At 36.5% G+C, this 16,723-nt stretch overlaps 1 protein-coding gene across 2 annotated transcripts in view; it reads left to right on the plus strand.

Annotated features, from left to right (window-relative positions):
* The window catches only part of LOC125646423 (molybdenum cofactor sulfurase-like), a 37,541-nt gene extending 21,362 nt beyond the window's left edge, over positions 1 to 16,179 (plus strand). For both annotated transcript variants that reach the window (XM_048872690.2, XM_048872689.2), the window contains exons 8-15: positions 3,353 to 3,772; positions 4,374 to 4,536; positions 5,263 to 5,356; positions 5,740 to 5,870; positions 6,334 to 6,471; positions 6,868 to 6,977; positions 8,527 to 8,631; positions 11,163 to 16,179. In XM_048872690.2, coding sequence (XP_048728647.2) covers positions 3,353 to 3,772; positions 4,374 to 4,536; positions 5,263 to 5,356; positions 5,740 to 5,870; positions 6,334 to 6,471; positions 6,868 to 6,977; positions 8,527 to 8,631; positions 11,163 to 11,246 — 1,245 coding nt within the window. In that variant the 3' untranslated portion in view covers positions 11,247 to 16,179. The remainder of the gene's footprint in view (positions 1 to 3,352; positions 3,773 to 4,373; positions 4,537 to 5,262; positions 5,357 to 5,739; positions 5,871 to 6,333; positions 6,472 to 6,867; positions 6,978 to 8,526; positions 8,632 to 11,162) is intronic.
* Positions 16,180 to 16,723: the final 544 nt, after the last annotated feature.

The following is a 16,723-nucleotide window of genomic DNA, read 5'->3' on the forward strand; positions in this document are numbered from 1 at the left end:
CATGGTATCATTTTGAAGGGTTCATCAAATAAAAATAATCCACCATAGGAATTTTCAAAATTTTGTTTACTGCCTGATTTATTTCACCTAGAATTTAACATGGGAAAAGCATGTTTTATTACAATATTTTAAAAACAAATCATATTTTCGTAATCATCTCTTGGTAGAAAGTTACATACACTTTCTTTTTATGAAAATATGAAATAAAATTAATCATTGACCACACACATTTGTAGAAAATTAGATTTTTCTTATTTTTACGAAGGGCAGACAACTCTTCCAAAAAGTCTTAAGTGCAAAAAGGTCAGCTAATCATTTACCAGTCGTGTGAATTTCATCTGCTTCACTTTCATCATTATTTAATAATAAACTTTTATGTTGATCTAAATCCTTCAAAATTGTTCATTATCCTTTCATTATACATGAAATACCTTAAATGCAAAAACTAATTAGACAGTCAGAAAAAGCACACCCCAACATTGTTAGTTTAAATACTTATGTGGAAACTTTTTAAAAAAAATTGATGCAGTCCTCAAGAAAGCTCTATCTGATTGGAAGAAAACAGTACAAAATATTTTACTTCCACGTGTAATGTAATTGTAGAAAATATAAAGGATTTCATAATCAATGATGTTGTAGCAGTGTAAGACAGAAAAATCTCGCATGGCTGTCTCATGTGGGTTAAGGCTGTCAGACGCTGGCCATTATGTGAGAGAAAAAATCAAGCGTTATGACAAAGGAACCTGTAGAGTGCGACAGCAGGCGTCCTTAGTTTTATAGTTTAATATGGTGTTCATGGTACAGACTGAAATCCTGCAGAAACATGAGATAGTGATGAGTCCATCTACTGTCAAGAACAATGGACTCTCAACCATGAAAGGAAAAACCATGTGTTTTCTTAGACCTTGAAGATTTTGCTACACTAAAGTTAGTGATCCTATAATAGTATTTGGAATTGGAAAATAGTATGATTATTTTTATGCCTTGTATAAAGTTTACTACTGCAGGGTATGTAAACAAGTTAGGGAGGGATATACTAACCTGAGACATACTGGGGTATTGTATGGATGAAAAGTGGAGGATATGTACAATAATGTTTTGAAATTGGAAACTTTTTTAGTCAAAAAATGCAGTTGTAGTAGAAATTACCGTAATCTGCAAAATATTTAAAAACTCTGTTGCACTGGAACCCATGATTTACAGATCAACAGTCGACACATTAACTGACTTAGCTAACCAGCTAGGCAATCAAATCTAAAAGGAATATACATGTACAAATATTGCTGATATTTATATTTTCATTGATGTTTTAAAAGAAAATCAGCCATTGTGATATGATGAAGTATACCTCCATAAGCAATATCTCTGTATACTAGTATTGCTGATAAAGAAAATCAAACAAGAAAATGATCATTGTTGATGGGGTACATCAGGATTAACTGTATTTCATTAACTGATGTCAGTAGAATTGATCCTGGGAAGATGTGAAGCCATGGCTATATCTTTGATCTTGCTTCTCAATCAGCAGTATCAAAAAGCCCTACAGCAATGAGATTAATGAGTATCTTGACTAAAAGCCTATTTTGCACACAAACAACTTTAATCTGCTGTTGTAACTGCATTGTGACACCGTCAACATTTGCAGCACCTGCATCAATTGAAGAACGTCAGAGCTTGCATTATTTACAATCATCTAAGAACCACTGACGTAAATCGTATTTACTTAAGAATTATTCTTGGTTACCTGACTCATCTCTGTTCAATGTGTTTTTAGTGATAATAATTAATAAATCCTTTGTCAAATTTAATCTACAGGGATACTTGATTATTAGGGACCTGCAATAGTCAGGTGCCTTATAGTAATCTGTGTGTATGTGTGTGTGAACACGTTTCCAGAATTTTTAGCTCACCTTAGCTGAAAACTGATGTGAGCTATTTCTGATCACCTTTTGTCTGTCATCTGTCCATTCATCCATCCGTCTCTACATATAGACCTTTCATGTAATACTATGGTGTGTGACCTTGACCTGGAAGTTTGACCTACTTTTAATAAAAATCTGACCTATTCAGTATCTCCTGAACTATTTGAGATAGAGCTTTTATATTTTGTATATAAATTTCTTATGGCAAGATCTATGACCTTGGTCTTACTCAGAACAGCGAGATCATGTTAGTCAAATTTAAACCATTAGTGATCATAGTTTGTTACTGATTGTCTACAAAAAGAGAAATCCAAGTAATCGTCTAATACTCTATATCAATTGTTTTGTGGATTAAAATTTAAGGTTCTGTGTTAATTTATTTGATGATATACTGTAATTGTGTTTAGTAAAGGTTGGAATAATTGTTTTGTTTCTTATGTGTAAACAGGATGCTCTCAATCAGAACTGCCCACCTATGTAATAGTAAGGGAGGTAACTTCTATTATCAATATCTGCAATAATTGCTTCCTGTGGAAATAACAAAATATTCGGGCACTAGATCAAAGAAAAAGCACAAGAAATATGTCACAATTTGGGTTAATACCAAACACATCTTTGTGATTCCAAATTTAATGCTGGATAAGTAAAATAGATCCTGCTTCTCTGATTGCTTCATCGTGTTAACCCATTCATCTTGATAAACTTTAGAAAATTATGTCATTCAGAGAAAATGAGGTCAATCAGCACCATATGTAGTCAGGATGAGTTGATGGTACATAAAGGTACTACAAAGAGAAGAAGTTTCTCTTAATTGTGCTTTATGTGTGGAGCTTTAATGAATTTTATAGATCACGGTGTGGTTCTACTCTATAGAAGAGAGACAGGAGGGAGAACAGGACAGTTGTATTAGTGTGTAATATCTTAAACTCTTATTAGTACTCTGGTCACACATTGTATTAATTAGCAGTGTTATATATATATATATATATATATATATATATATATATATATATATATACATGTATAGCAATTAAAGAATAAGTAACTGTATGAATAACATGACAAATGATGATATAATAACCCATAAAAGCTTAAATTAGCTTATTTCCAATGGGGTCCTTATATTTATATAATAGATATGATCAACAGGCGAAAAGAATAAACATTACATGACTAACAATTGGAATTTTGACAGATTTATATTGATAGTTGCATAATGCGTTGATAAATGATAAGCTTCAGACATATTTTATAATACTAGAATACTAAAGTGTTAAAAAATAAGTATTAACAAAATTGGACTTGTTATCTGGTTATATTCCTTGCCATAATCCACTCAGATATAAGGTTTTCTGTGTTGAATTTTGAAATGTGTCAAAGCTAGGTGTTGCATACATGAGAATAAATTTTCAGTTTTCTTATTTTTGAAGGCTGGACATGTATGTGGAGATGATATGGATTTGATTGATGGCCAACCAACAGGATCAGTGAGGATTTCCTTTGGGTACATGTCCACCATTAAGGATGCTCAACACTGTCTCAGATTCATTGTGGAGAACTTTCTAGAGAGTGTCAAAGTGAGGCCAACACTTACAGAGGACTGGGACCAGGTGGAATTCGAGGATGAACCTGAATTTCCTCTGTCTAAACAAACAGACAACAGAATAAGAGTGGGTAACAATCTTGAAAGGGATATAAATATGGACACTAATAACAAGTTCCTAAAGTCCAGAACTGTCAGAACATTTGACAAGTCCATTGTGACAGAGGGGATCCATTCCTGCACAGAGGACGCAAGAGTGCTAACCAATATATGTCTGTATCCAGTCAAGTCATGTGCTGCTTTTATGGTGAGTGTCTTTGACTTCCTAAGCAGTCAAACTGATTCAATTACCAATGACCAGTTAATTCAGTTGGTTGAGCACCTGTCTTGTTCATTATATTTCTCTCTTCCCACCACACTGTGCAGTGATGCCTGCTGGAGAAGAGTCTGGTTACTCTCTGAAGAGAAAACATAAAATAGGGAAGAATGTAGTGGTCAGACCAGTTACAAGTACTTCATTGACCAGTTACAAGTACTTCATTGACCAGTTACAAGAACTTCATTGACCAGTTACATGTACAAGTACTTCATTGTCCAGTTACAAGTACATGTACTTCATTGACCAGTTACAAGTACTTCATTGACCAGTTACAAGTACTTCATTGTCCAGTTACAAGAACTTCATTGTCCAGTTACATGTACTTCATTGTCCAGTTACAAGTACTTCATTGACCAGTTACAAAAACTTCATTGACCAGTTACATGTACTTCATTGACCAGTTACATGTACAAGTACTTCATTGTCCAGTTACAAGTACTTCATTGAATTGTAGGTGTCTGAGTGGGATATCGGACCTAGAGGCCTGGTGTACAACAGGGATTAGTTTGTTGTTTTATATGAATTGTAGGTGTCTGAGTGGGATATTGGACCTAGAGGCCTGGTGTACGACAGGGATTGGATGATTGTGTCTGACCATGGTGTGGCCATCAGTCAGAAGAGAGAGCCCAAACTCTGCCTGATAAAACCCACAATAGATCTAGCACAGGGCACACTGACACTGAACTACAGAGGTATGTCACAATCAGCTCATTTTAAGAATCGCTTATTATACACCCTCTACACTGCGGGGATATGATATATTATGCCCCGCAAACAAAATTTAAAGGGGATATATTGGAATTACCAAGTCTGTCTATCCATCCATAGACATGATTTTTTCAGAATATATCATTAGATTAAAAGCACCCGTGGGTAACCGACGATGTTGGAGACATCACCATTGCAAAATTTGGATGCAAAATTTGGGATTATGCTTGGTGTTTACGGCCTTTGAGCAGGGAGGGATCTTTATCGTGCCACGCCTGCTGTGACTAGGGGCCTCAATTTTTTTTGGTCTCATATGAAGGACCACTCCATTGAGTCAGCTCATACAAAATGGACAGTTCAAGTTGTCATGGTAACGACATACACACATAACTATTTGTGTGATGCCCAATAGTTGTCTCCCTTTGTTGAACTCTTACATGCGGTGAGGTGCAAAGGATATTTATGTACACAGGGTCAAGGGAATACTTATTCAATGTTCCTTCTCTACAGGTTTTGATATCTCTGAAGTTGTGTATTCAAATCTCCATAAATAAATGAAACTAAACAATTGTAAAAAATAACAACTTAAAAATCAAAACGTACCTCATTTCAAATATGCTTAATTTAGGGAAACCATATGAAATTTTCCCTCATGAAAATATACGATTCTGTCATCAATATATTTCAATTTTGGATTTTTTATTTGGCAGATATGGAAGCACTGATTATTCCTTTACACAGAGAAAAAGAAGATGGTCTCTGTCACTCTGCTCTGTCTTGTACCAGTAAAGTATGTGGTGACAGGTAAGTGGCAATAAACAACTGGAACTAGCAGCTAGGATATGTCATATTTATTAGGTTATACAAATATATACAATCTCAATCAGGTTCTTCTCCTGAGGGAGGCTCACCTCATTACTTGGTCTCAATAGTCAAGGTTACTGTGTTGATTGCTTCTGTCCGTCGCAGTCTGCATCAGCTTCCAAATTGTCGCATCTATCTGTCACATGTAGCTAGGCCGTGCACAAAAACCATGCACAGCCTACGTCATCCCGGTAGCTGGGCGAGTCGTTCCCAGAACGGCTCGTCTCCATCTACTACAGATACACTGATTTTCAAATATGTAAATTTATAGAAAATACAAGTACATGTACTCATGTTCTGCCTTGAATAATCTTGTTCTTCAGAGTGCTTGGAATTGATTGTGGAGACCATGCTTCCGAATGGATCAGTGAAGCTTTACAAAGACCTGGATGCCGCCTTATCCAGCAGAATGATGACTGCACGAGGACCAGTAAATTGAAAGACAAACAGACAGGTGATTTAGATTCTTTTCAAGCTTGACAAAAACTATGAATACACTACATAAATAGAGCAGCTGTTTTTCAAGTGCCATTGAGACAATATTTGGTACATCAATGTATGCTGAATTTTTCATGACACGATATTGTGACATTCAGGGGCATGGGACTGAATTGAATATGCCAGTCAAGTCTAATGTCTTTGGATAAACTGGTAATTTTCATGACCCTCTAGTAGTCAACATGTCTGCCTGTCCGTCTGTTTCCCTGCATGTTTTACTGTCTGGTCATCCTTTTTTTCAGTTATCTTTAAAGCACTAAATCTTCTACTTTGTTGAAAACAAAGAATTTCAACTTCATGGTAAAATCTGTAGGTGATGAGGATCTAATGATGGCAGGGATTCCAGGAGAGTCAGGGAGGGGAATCCTTTCAATCAGGAAACCACATGTTTCACATATTTTTTTCTGTGACATTTACAGAACAGACCCAGAAGGAGAGTTTATCCTGGTCCAATGAATCTCAATATCTCTTGATCACCAGACCCAGCATACAGGACCTTCACATCAAAATCAAAGAGAGGCAGCAGAGCGATAAAATGGGGACTGCAGAAGAGATGGGTACTTTCTCCAACTTCTCTCATTTTGAATACTAGTAAAATCTTTATGCAAAATTGCTAGAGGTTCTTATTATGTTAGGAATTTAAGATCAGGTTTTTTTTTTAAATATAAGATTGATTTATGAAAAAGATGTTTCTGTTCATCTTGGCCAGTATAGTACACATTCAAATGACCATAACAAGAAAAGAAAAATTATATTTGGTATTGTAACTTTTATTTTCTCGGTAAGACATAATTGATATTTTTAATTCAGTTTTGTCTGAGATTATTTTATCCAACAATTCAATATTCAGGATTTAAAACTTAGTACAGAAGCAAGAGGAATTTCAGTACTTCCAAGAAGTTTTCGTTTAGCTATCCTTATCAGCTGTCTAGTAGACCTAGTTTCACTTTCAGATCTGGAGAATCTGGTGCACAGGTTTCGGGCTAACTTAATAGTGGATGGGGGAACCAGTTATGAAGAAGATGACTGGGAGAAATTACAAATAGGACAGCACACTTTTACAGTATGTATTCAATAAAAACAAATTATGGATGTATGTGAACGATATGGGTTTACGACATTTATAATACAGATCACACACAGCTTCAGTGTTTGTATTAGTTGGTGTATGGATACAGTAAAACCTGTATAATACAGTGTTTGTATTAGTTGGTATATAGATACAGTAAAACCTGTATAATACAGTGTTTGTATTAGGTGGTGTATGGATACAGTAAAACCTGTATAATACAGTGTTTGTATTAGGTGGTGTATGGATACAGTAAAACCTATATAATACAGTGTTTGTATTAGGTGGTGTATGGATACAGTAAAACCTGTATAATACAGTGTTTGTATTAGTTGGGGTATGGATACAGTAAAACCTATATAATCTGGATGTTGTACAATCCAAAACATTGTGAAAACTGTAGACATATTTTGAAATGAAAGATACTCCTAATACCAAAGGTTATCTAATCGTAAGAATTTTTCTGGTACCAAACTTCTGTAGACACAAGTTTCACTGTATGCTGAATTATGATAAATGCATCACTTACCGTATATCAGGTTTTTTCCGCGTGTATCTAATTTCCACTTTGTTCACGACGATTTCTGAAAAGCAGAAAATAAATCCGCGTAAATTTCATACAAAGTTTTGTTTTTGTAATAGAGTTATATAGCATACAGATAGTGGTGCAGTGAAAGTTCTGTGTTCAATGTGTTTTGTTTCCCCCTATATCTGACAAGCGCCAGGTAACAGTTATGGGAGCCTCGGTGTTTATTTAATAAAGGACAAGCTAATTAAATGGGTCACGGTCTGTGCTTCAGTCAATGTATAATTATACCTGAGCTACTCATACATGTACATATAACAGTACATGGTTGATGGCCGTTTTAAACTGAAAATGATTATCGATAAATATTTTGTACTAGTACCATTATAGCTAACGAACAGTGATTTACGTTACTATACCTCCAAATTGTACATATTTACAATATACTTGAGTGTAAACAAAAATGAACACTGGTACGCAGCACAGGTGTGTGATCAGCTGAGCGTGTCTTCCGAAATTGACGAGGTGAAGTTCAATTGATCTCTAACCCGGATGAAGGCACTTGGAGCAAAATGGCTGACAAAGCTCTATGATTACATGCGAACAAAGCCCGAAATCGTCAGAGATGGATTCAGAGAAGCGGGAATATCATCCTTTATTGAAATTTGATTATAATTGCGACAGTAACTCAGAAATTCTGTAAATAGTTTCTTTGGCTGAATTTTTGCATCAAAAATTAAGAGTTATACATACAAATACCGGCATTTACCCCCAATTCGTTCATAAGTTTAGATAATCGTGAATTATATTTTCGCTATGACTTTGAAATAGTGAAAATTTGATTCGCGTAAATTTAATATATACTGTTTTAGGTTCCGATTCGCGGAAAAAACATGATATACAGTAATAGGTTACACTGTATGTATTTTGATTTTATGTACAAGCTATCTAGAATATCTCAACAGTCTTATATCAATAACATATTTGTTCTACAGATGATATAAATGACTCTTGTAGGGACAAGGCGGCTGCTCCCGGTGCCAGATGGTCTGTTTGGACCAGGAGACTGGACAGAGAGGAAGAGAGCCACTCAGAACACTGGCTGTGGACCGGGGCCGGAAAGTAAGTACAAGCCATGATTCAACATATATTCATGTCAGTATACAGGGGACACATAGTTAGTACAATTCCTGATCCTCCATGTACTTAGGTCAGTATACAGGGGACACATAGTTAGTACAATTTCTGATCCTCCATGTACTTAGGTCAGTATACAGGGGACACATAGTACAATTCCTGATCCTCCATGTACTTAGGTCAGTGTGCAGGGGACACATAGTTAGTACAATTCCTGATCCTCCATGTACTTTTAGGTCAGTATACAGGGGACACATAGTTAGTACAATTCCTGATTCTGCATGTACTTAGGTCAGTATGCAGGGTGATGGCAAGGATTCTAAATGTACTGGGTAAGACTATGATGTCTACATAAGGACTACTCTTTGTGCATGGGAAAATGCATGCATTACTTGCAGTAAATACTATAATAGGTATATATTGAACTACATGTGCATTGGTTAATATTGACACAAGTTGAGCTTAAAAATTCCTGAGCCTGTGAGCATATTCATACACTCAATTAGAGCTAATATTCAACAATGTAAGTTCGATAACTCCTTTGATATATAGCTAAATATACATGTATTTCAGTCATTTTACTTTGATAATTTATTCAATGTCTTGTCAAATTTAGAAAAATTGAAGCAGTACTGGCACTGATACGAATGTGTGTGATATCATAAGTACATGTAATCACATTCTCAACCTTCACCCCATTGCAAGTTGTTAGAACTTGTTCCCAATCCATTTGTCAATAAAATATGTTCAAAACAAAAAACTCAATTGCATATACAACTGTATTTACATTCACTGAATCTTTTCTCTTAATTATTATATTTCTTTTGAAATTGACATTGCTTTCATCTAAGACAATGAATGCATGTTTGTTGCAAACTAGTTTGATCTGGTTTTTAGTACCACCTGTCTGTGTAATCATTATCAAATGTGGAGCATGATCATCAAGGTCAAAGGGTGCTTTGGCTGTTCTGTTTAATGTAACGAATGGGTCAACCATGTGATATTTTAGTACTTCAATCTAGTTTATATTTTTTAGATATGCATAAAAATGTAAATATAAACAATAAAATGTCTTTCTTAAATTTGTTGTATCATCGGGTGATGAAGGAAGCCAGCATTGCTGAAAAAAATTTACATAGCCCACTTAGGCGGTTTATGAACTTTTTCTGCAATGCTTGCTACATGTACCTTCATCACCGAAGGAAACAACAAAGAAAGCATTTTCATTGTTTAAATGATGCAATATGTACATATGTAATGCTTCAAATTATGAATAATTGTAATATTTTTATGTCAGAATATTATAAAAATTAATTGATACTGAATAGATGAAACATCAAAACCAGCTAAGAGAGCTCACCAAATGATAGCTGATCGACCATCTTTGTTTACGGCTAGAGTGAAATAACATTAATTTGTACCCAGAATGTTTTAGTGCAGATCCTATCATTTCACAAAAACTTGGCATTCAGTAATTATCAAAATATATTTGATCACTAACAAATTGTTAGCCATGTATTAAATGTATTTACAATACAGAATTCCTTTAAAAAATATGCAGATTGTACCTACATGTAGTACACGATTTTACAGTTTACATACATATATATATTATAATTATATATATTCATATATACAGTGATCCCCCACTATATTGCCCCCCGTTATAATGCCACCCCCGCATATCGCCAAAAAAGTTCAAACTCCCGTTTTCCTCGCTATGTAAAACCCCGTTATAACGCCATCCCCCATATACCACCATCCGCCAACCTATTTACAGGTACGATTGGGTCAATTTCCGTTATAATAACCCCCGCTAATTATCGCCAATCAACGGCAGGAAAATTTCAGTGAGTAGGCTTACGCAATTATCTGCCATTAGTCATCAAGGTATCGAAGTTTGGAGCAGATAATAAGTTACGTAAATTATAATCAACTGAGTTCAGATATGCAGTATTGTTTTTGAAATCTAAGTATGGCGGACACACCTAAGTCTAAGCATGTTGGACATAAAACAAAAACTAGAAATCATTAAATACCCCTACCATTACGAGTCATTTACGACCACTGGACGCCGGGATTATCCAGGCATTCAAAGCATGATGTAGTAGATAAAATTTGTTTGATTTCTTATGACAACTGTACACATACCCCCCTCCCCCGATATAATGCCACCCACGTTATAATGCCAAAATTGCTGAGGTACAAATGTTGGCGTTATAACGGGGAATCACTGTATATACAATGTACTGTAAAATCGTTATATTTCCTGGGGACTCAGTTTTCGTGAATTTTTCGGAACTGATCTCAGGAAATTAGACCTTTTAGACCTTAATGAAATACACAGTATCTTTCAACATACAGAAATGTTACCCAGGACACTACATCCCCCACCAAACCACAAAACTCCTGTCCCCCCCCCACCCCCCCCCCCCCCCCCCCCACCCCCACCCCACCCCCCTCACCACCACGAAATTGAATTATTGAACAGTGTAGCAATATTGCTTTCTTTTCAGATTCCTTTTGGAATTCATGTCAGAAATGAAGGACATGTGGAGGGAGGGCAACTCCGAGTGGGGGACAAAGTCAGACTGTTGTGACAGATGGAGGGAGGCCGACTCCGAGTGGGGGACAAAGTCAGACCGTTGTGACAGATGGAGGGAGCCGACTCCAAGTGGGGGACAAAGTCAGACTGCTGTGACAGATTTGTTGTAGTTATGTAGCAGCTAAATGTGATATTGTTATTCTGTTTATTGATCAGAATTATTCAGAACATACTGTATGATGATTATGTTTTTATTGATTTATATTCTGGATTAGTTACCCTAATACAACGGCATTTAATCATTGATCATATGCAAAGTGCCATAAAATAATTCTGTATAACTATTACTTAATAATTGTATACGGTACTTTAGATTTACCTGTATAACTATTACTTATTATGTATATTTTAGATTTACCTGTATAACTATTACAGTAAAACTCGAATATAGCGAACACGAATATAGCGAAATTACGGCTATAGCGAAGTGAAATAGATTTCCCCGGCAAATTCTTTATGTATTCTATATAAAAATCTGCACGGATATAGCGAATTATGGATATGACGAAGTAAATTCCTATTCCCCTTGAATTAAAAATGAACGTAAAAATCACCTTTTATAACGAATTTATTTTTTCCATTTTAAACTCTTTATGATTTTTAACAATCGTTTTCCATTGACATAAAGGATTCACACTTATTACAAAATTTCTGTTTGTAATTTTTCAAAAAAGGTTGTTAATGCAAAACAATACTTACACATACGTTTAGGAAATATATTGTCGGTATTGTTTACTATTCTCGTTAATTAAATTTGAAGTTTGATTGCATTTATTTTATCGTACACTCCTTTATTTGTGTACATCAACAAGTAAATGACAATTGCAATAGACTGTACATGTATTGCGCAAAATTGTGTTGACATTTCTCTCGAGACATGTTTTTGCATGACTTAATAATCCATCAAGATAAATTATCATATATAAATCAATGTGTATATATCTTGTGTAAAAATATTTCTTCTCGAAAATATATAGGCTTCATTTCTCTTAAAGACAATACAAACGCAAGTATATCAATTGCTGCTTTCTTATAGAACTGATATACATATAGAACAAATCAGTTTTATAACGAATTTGTTATATTTGAATTATGAATTCGCTATAAACGTATAGCAAATTACGCTTATAGCGAATTTTTATAGAGGGTCCCGAGAAATTCGCTATATCAGAGTTTTACTGTACTTATAATGTATACATTAGATTTATCTGTGACCATCACATATTGTGCTTCTCATTTTACATTCCCATTTTGTGCCAGCATTTGGTACCAGAAAAAGTGCCAGAAAGAGTATTTATTACCGCATGTACTACAATTCATGTCCCTTAAGAGAGTTTCCTTCAGTTGTTTGTAAGACCTCATCATATTCCTGTGGAAATCTTACTACAGATATTTGACCAAAGGTGATTTGCATGCATAATTGTTATTTGTAAATGTTATTTATATTACAAGCTTAAATCTATGCTACATAAATTATATTTAGAGGTTTTTATATGCCAAAAATTTTTTGTTTTTGTTTTGTTTTGTATTACATTTTTTTATGTGTAAAAGCCAGATGAGGAATGATTTTGGTGCGGGTTTTATCTTGTCTTGGTAGTTGCTTGTCCCACATGTGTGATTCTCTGTCACAGTGACGTTGTTAGAGATAGAGACACACAAGGGAACTGGACAGTGAAATTGTCAGGTAGGAGACACACAAGGGAACTGGACAGTGAAATTGTCAGGTAGGGGACACACAAGGGAACTGGGCAGTGAAATTGTCAGGTAGGGGACATACAAGGGAACTGGACAGTGAAATTGTTATGTAGGAGACACACAAGGGAACTGGACAGTGAAATTGTCAGGTAGGAGACACACAAGGGAACTGGACAGTGAAATTGTCAGGTAGGGGACACACAAGGGAACTGGGCAGTGAAATTGTCAGGTAGGAGACACACAAGGGAACTGGACAGTGAAATTGTTATGTAGGAGACACACAAGGGAACTGGACAGTGAAATTGTCAGGTAGGAGACACACAAGGGAACTGGACAGTGAAATTGTCAGGTAGGGGACACACAAGGGAACTGGGCAGTGAAATTGTCAGGTAGGGGACACACAAGGGAACTGGACAGTGAAATTGTTATGTAGGAGACACACAAGGGAACTGGACAGTGAAATTGTCAGGTAGGAGACACACAAGGGAACTGGACAGTGAAATTGTCAGGTAGGGGACACACAAGGGAACTGGGCAGTGAAATTGTCAGGTAGGAGACACACAAGGGAACTGAACAGTGAAATTGTTAGGTAGGGGACACACAAGGGAACTGGGCAGTGAAATTGTTAGGTAGGGGACACACAAGGGAACTGGACAGTGGATTGTTAGGGGACACACAAGGGAACTGAACAGTGAAATTGTTAGGTAGGGGACACACAGGGAACTGGGCAGTGAAACTGTTAGGTAGGGGACAAACAAGGGAACTGGACAGTGAAATTGTTATGTAGGGGACACACAAGGGAAGTGGGCAGTGAAATTGTCAGGTAGGAGACACACAAGGGAACTGGGCAGTGAAATTGTTAGGTAGGGGACACACAAGGGAACTGGACAGTGGATTGTTAGGGGACACACAAGGGAACTGAACAGTGAAATTGTTAGGTAGGGGACACACAGGGAACTGGGCAGTGAAACTGTTAGGTAGGGGACAAACAAGGGAACTGGACAGTGAAATTGTTATGTAGGGGACACACAAGGGAAGTGGGCAGTGAAATTGTCAGGTAGGAGACACACAAGGGAACTGGGCAGTGAAACTGTTAGGTAGGGGACACACAAGGGAACTGGACAGTGAAATTGTTAGGTAGGGGACACACAAGGGAACTGGACAGTGAAATTGTCAGGTAGGGAACACACAAGGGAACTGGACAGTGAAATTGTTAGATAGGGGACACACAAGGGAACTGGGCTGTGAAATTGTTAGGTAGGGGACACACAAGGGAACTGGACAGTGGATTGTTAGGGGACACACAAGGGAACTGAACAGTGAAATTGTTAGGTAGGGGACACACAGGGAACTGGGCAGTGAAACTGTTAGGTAGGGGACAAACAAGGGAACTGGACAGTGAAATTGTTATGTAGGGGACACACAAGGGAAGTGGGCAGTGAAATTGACAGGTAGGAGACACACAAGGGAAGTGGGCAGTGAAATTGTCAGGTAGGAGACACACAAGGGAACTGGGCAGTGAAACTGTTAGGTAGGGGACACACAAGGGAACTGGACAGTGAAATTGTTATGTAGGGGACACACAAGGGAACTGGACAGTGAAATTGTCAGGTAGGAAACACACAAGGGAACTGGACAGTGAAATTGTTAGATAGGGGACACACAAGGGAACTGGACTGTGAAATTGTTAGATAGGGGACACACAAGGGAACTGGGCAGTGAAATTGTTAAGGAGGGGACACACAAGGGAAGTGGGCAGTGAAATTGTTATGTAGGAGACACAAAAGGGAACTGGGCAGTGAAATTGTCAGGTAGGGAACACACAAGGGAAAGTGTCAGGTGAATGTTAGGTAGGAGAGAACAAGGATACTGTTGGAGGTGGAGAATGTACATTGTATAAGATTTACTGTCACTGATACAAGTTAGCAGTGTATATGGTAAGCATTAGGTGCAGTGTTTTATAAATGCATTTTCATCAAGTTGCAATTGAATTTGTGCTAGCTGATAGCAGTGGGTTTTTAGCTGCTTATCATATGGCCACATGTCTGGCGTGCGTTGTGCGTTAACTTTTTGGAAAAAGGGCTATATCTCAAGAACCCCTTAGCCAATTTTTGTCAAATTTGTCACAGGGTATTCTTGGCCCAAGGGCTTTCATTTGTACTAAAATTAGGGTTGTGACCCTTTAACAAGGGGAGATAATTAGTAAAATGCAAACAAAAGTAGTGGTTGCTAAAAAATCTTCTTCTCAAGAACCACTGGGCAAATTATCACCAAACTTATGCATAAGAATGAGGATAGGTTGTAGATAAAAAATTGTTCAAGGCATCATCCTGGGGCAAAGGGTGTGATCTTGAGGTCACTTCAAAGTTGACCTTAAATTTTGTTTTGTTAAAACTTTGATATTTTGCTTAGTATAAGAACTAGGATCATCAAATTTTGTCAGTTGATGCATCTTAGGACCTAATATCATGTTGTCTCAAAAGTAGGTCATGGTTACCTACTTTTTGAATTTTGCAGGTAATTATTATTAAATGCAATATCTTGGACACTTTTGAGCCTATGATCATCAAAAGTTGTCAGTTAATAGATCATGGGACCTTGAACTGCGTCATGTGAAAAGTATGTCATGTCACCATGACCTACTTTCTGAATTTTATGGCTAATCATTTATGAATACATTTTAGGTTATTTCAGATACCGAGAGGTTTAGAATCATCAAACCTTGTAAGTTGATGTGTCTAGAGGCCTCGAAACATATTCATTAAAAAAAGTAGGTCACAGTGACCTACTTTTTGAATTTTGCAGACATTCAAATTTCACATTTTCAATTTTAGATAACAAACACAGTGACTCAGTAGTTAAATCATTGAGCCCTGCCAATACCTTGCCCTTATCAAATTTAAGACACGAAAACAGGTAGTGCCTGCTTCCTCACCAAATGCTCGACATTTAGTAGGTACAGTCACAGGTGTTTTTGGACAAGACTTTCAAAACTTAAGTCCCATGTCGTGACAGGTGTTAGAACGATGTAGAACCTTCACTGCTACAGCTCTGAGTGCTGCATGTAGGTCTAAATTTGTGGTACTTCTTCTGGTGTCGATGTCTAAATATTACTGAAAAATTCCACAAGGGACGTAAAACAAATTTATTCTGTGATAGAACATATCTTGCCAATGAATGTAATGTAATGTAAAACTGTTTTGAAAATAGTTAATATATTAAATATGCATACAGAATATGTCTTATATTTCTTTTAACTATTGTGGCTAGTATGACCAACCAGTCTACTTGTGTCATATATTGCTCCACTCTGTTAAAGATGTAAAAACAATCAGCTCTCGGAGCACCACGTTTCCGCAAATTGATATTACGTTTCTACAAAAAATATGTTGATTCCACAATTATTTTTTACTATTCTGCAAAAAATATGGTATTACGATTCCAAATATCTTAAATTCTGACAACACGGCATACAGCACTGCATAAAATACATTCTTAATTCTAAGCGATAGCACTACATGTTCTAAACTGTATAATATATAAATTTGATGCCAGAACATCATACATGTCTGTTCGGGCACCTTTGTACCCGACAGGACAGCCCTTAAAAAATTAATTCAGGAAACTTCCTTGTTGGAACCCTAGTCTTAGATTCTGCAAACAGGTAAAATCTTATAGTCACACGAGTTGCACTCATCACCATAGGTACATTGCGGTAACATAATGCTTGGGTACAATAATAGTTGTGTGTGTGTGTATATTATATATATATAAATA

Source organism: Ostrea edulis, chromosome 6 (assembly GCF_947568905.1).
Source record: "Ostrea edulis chromosome 6, xbOstEdul1.1, whole genome shotgun sequence".
In the NCBI taxonomy this organism is placed as follows: Eukaryota; Metazoa; Mollusca; class Bivalvia; order Ostreida; family Ostreidae; genus Ostrea; species Ostrea edulis.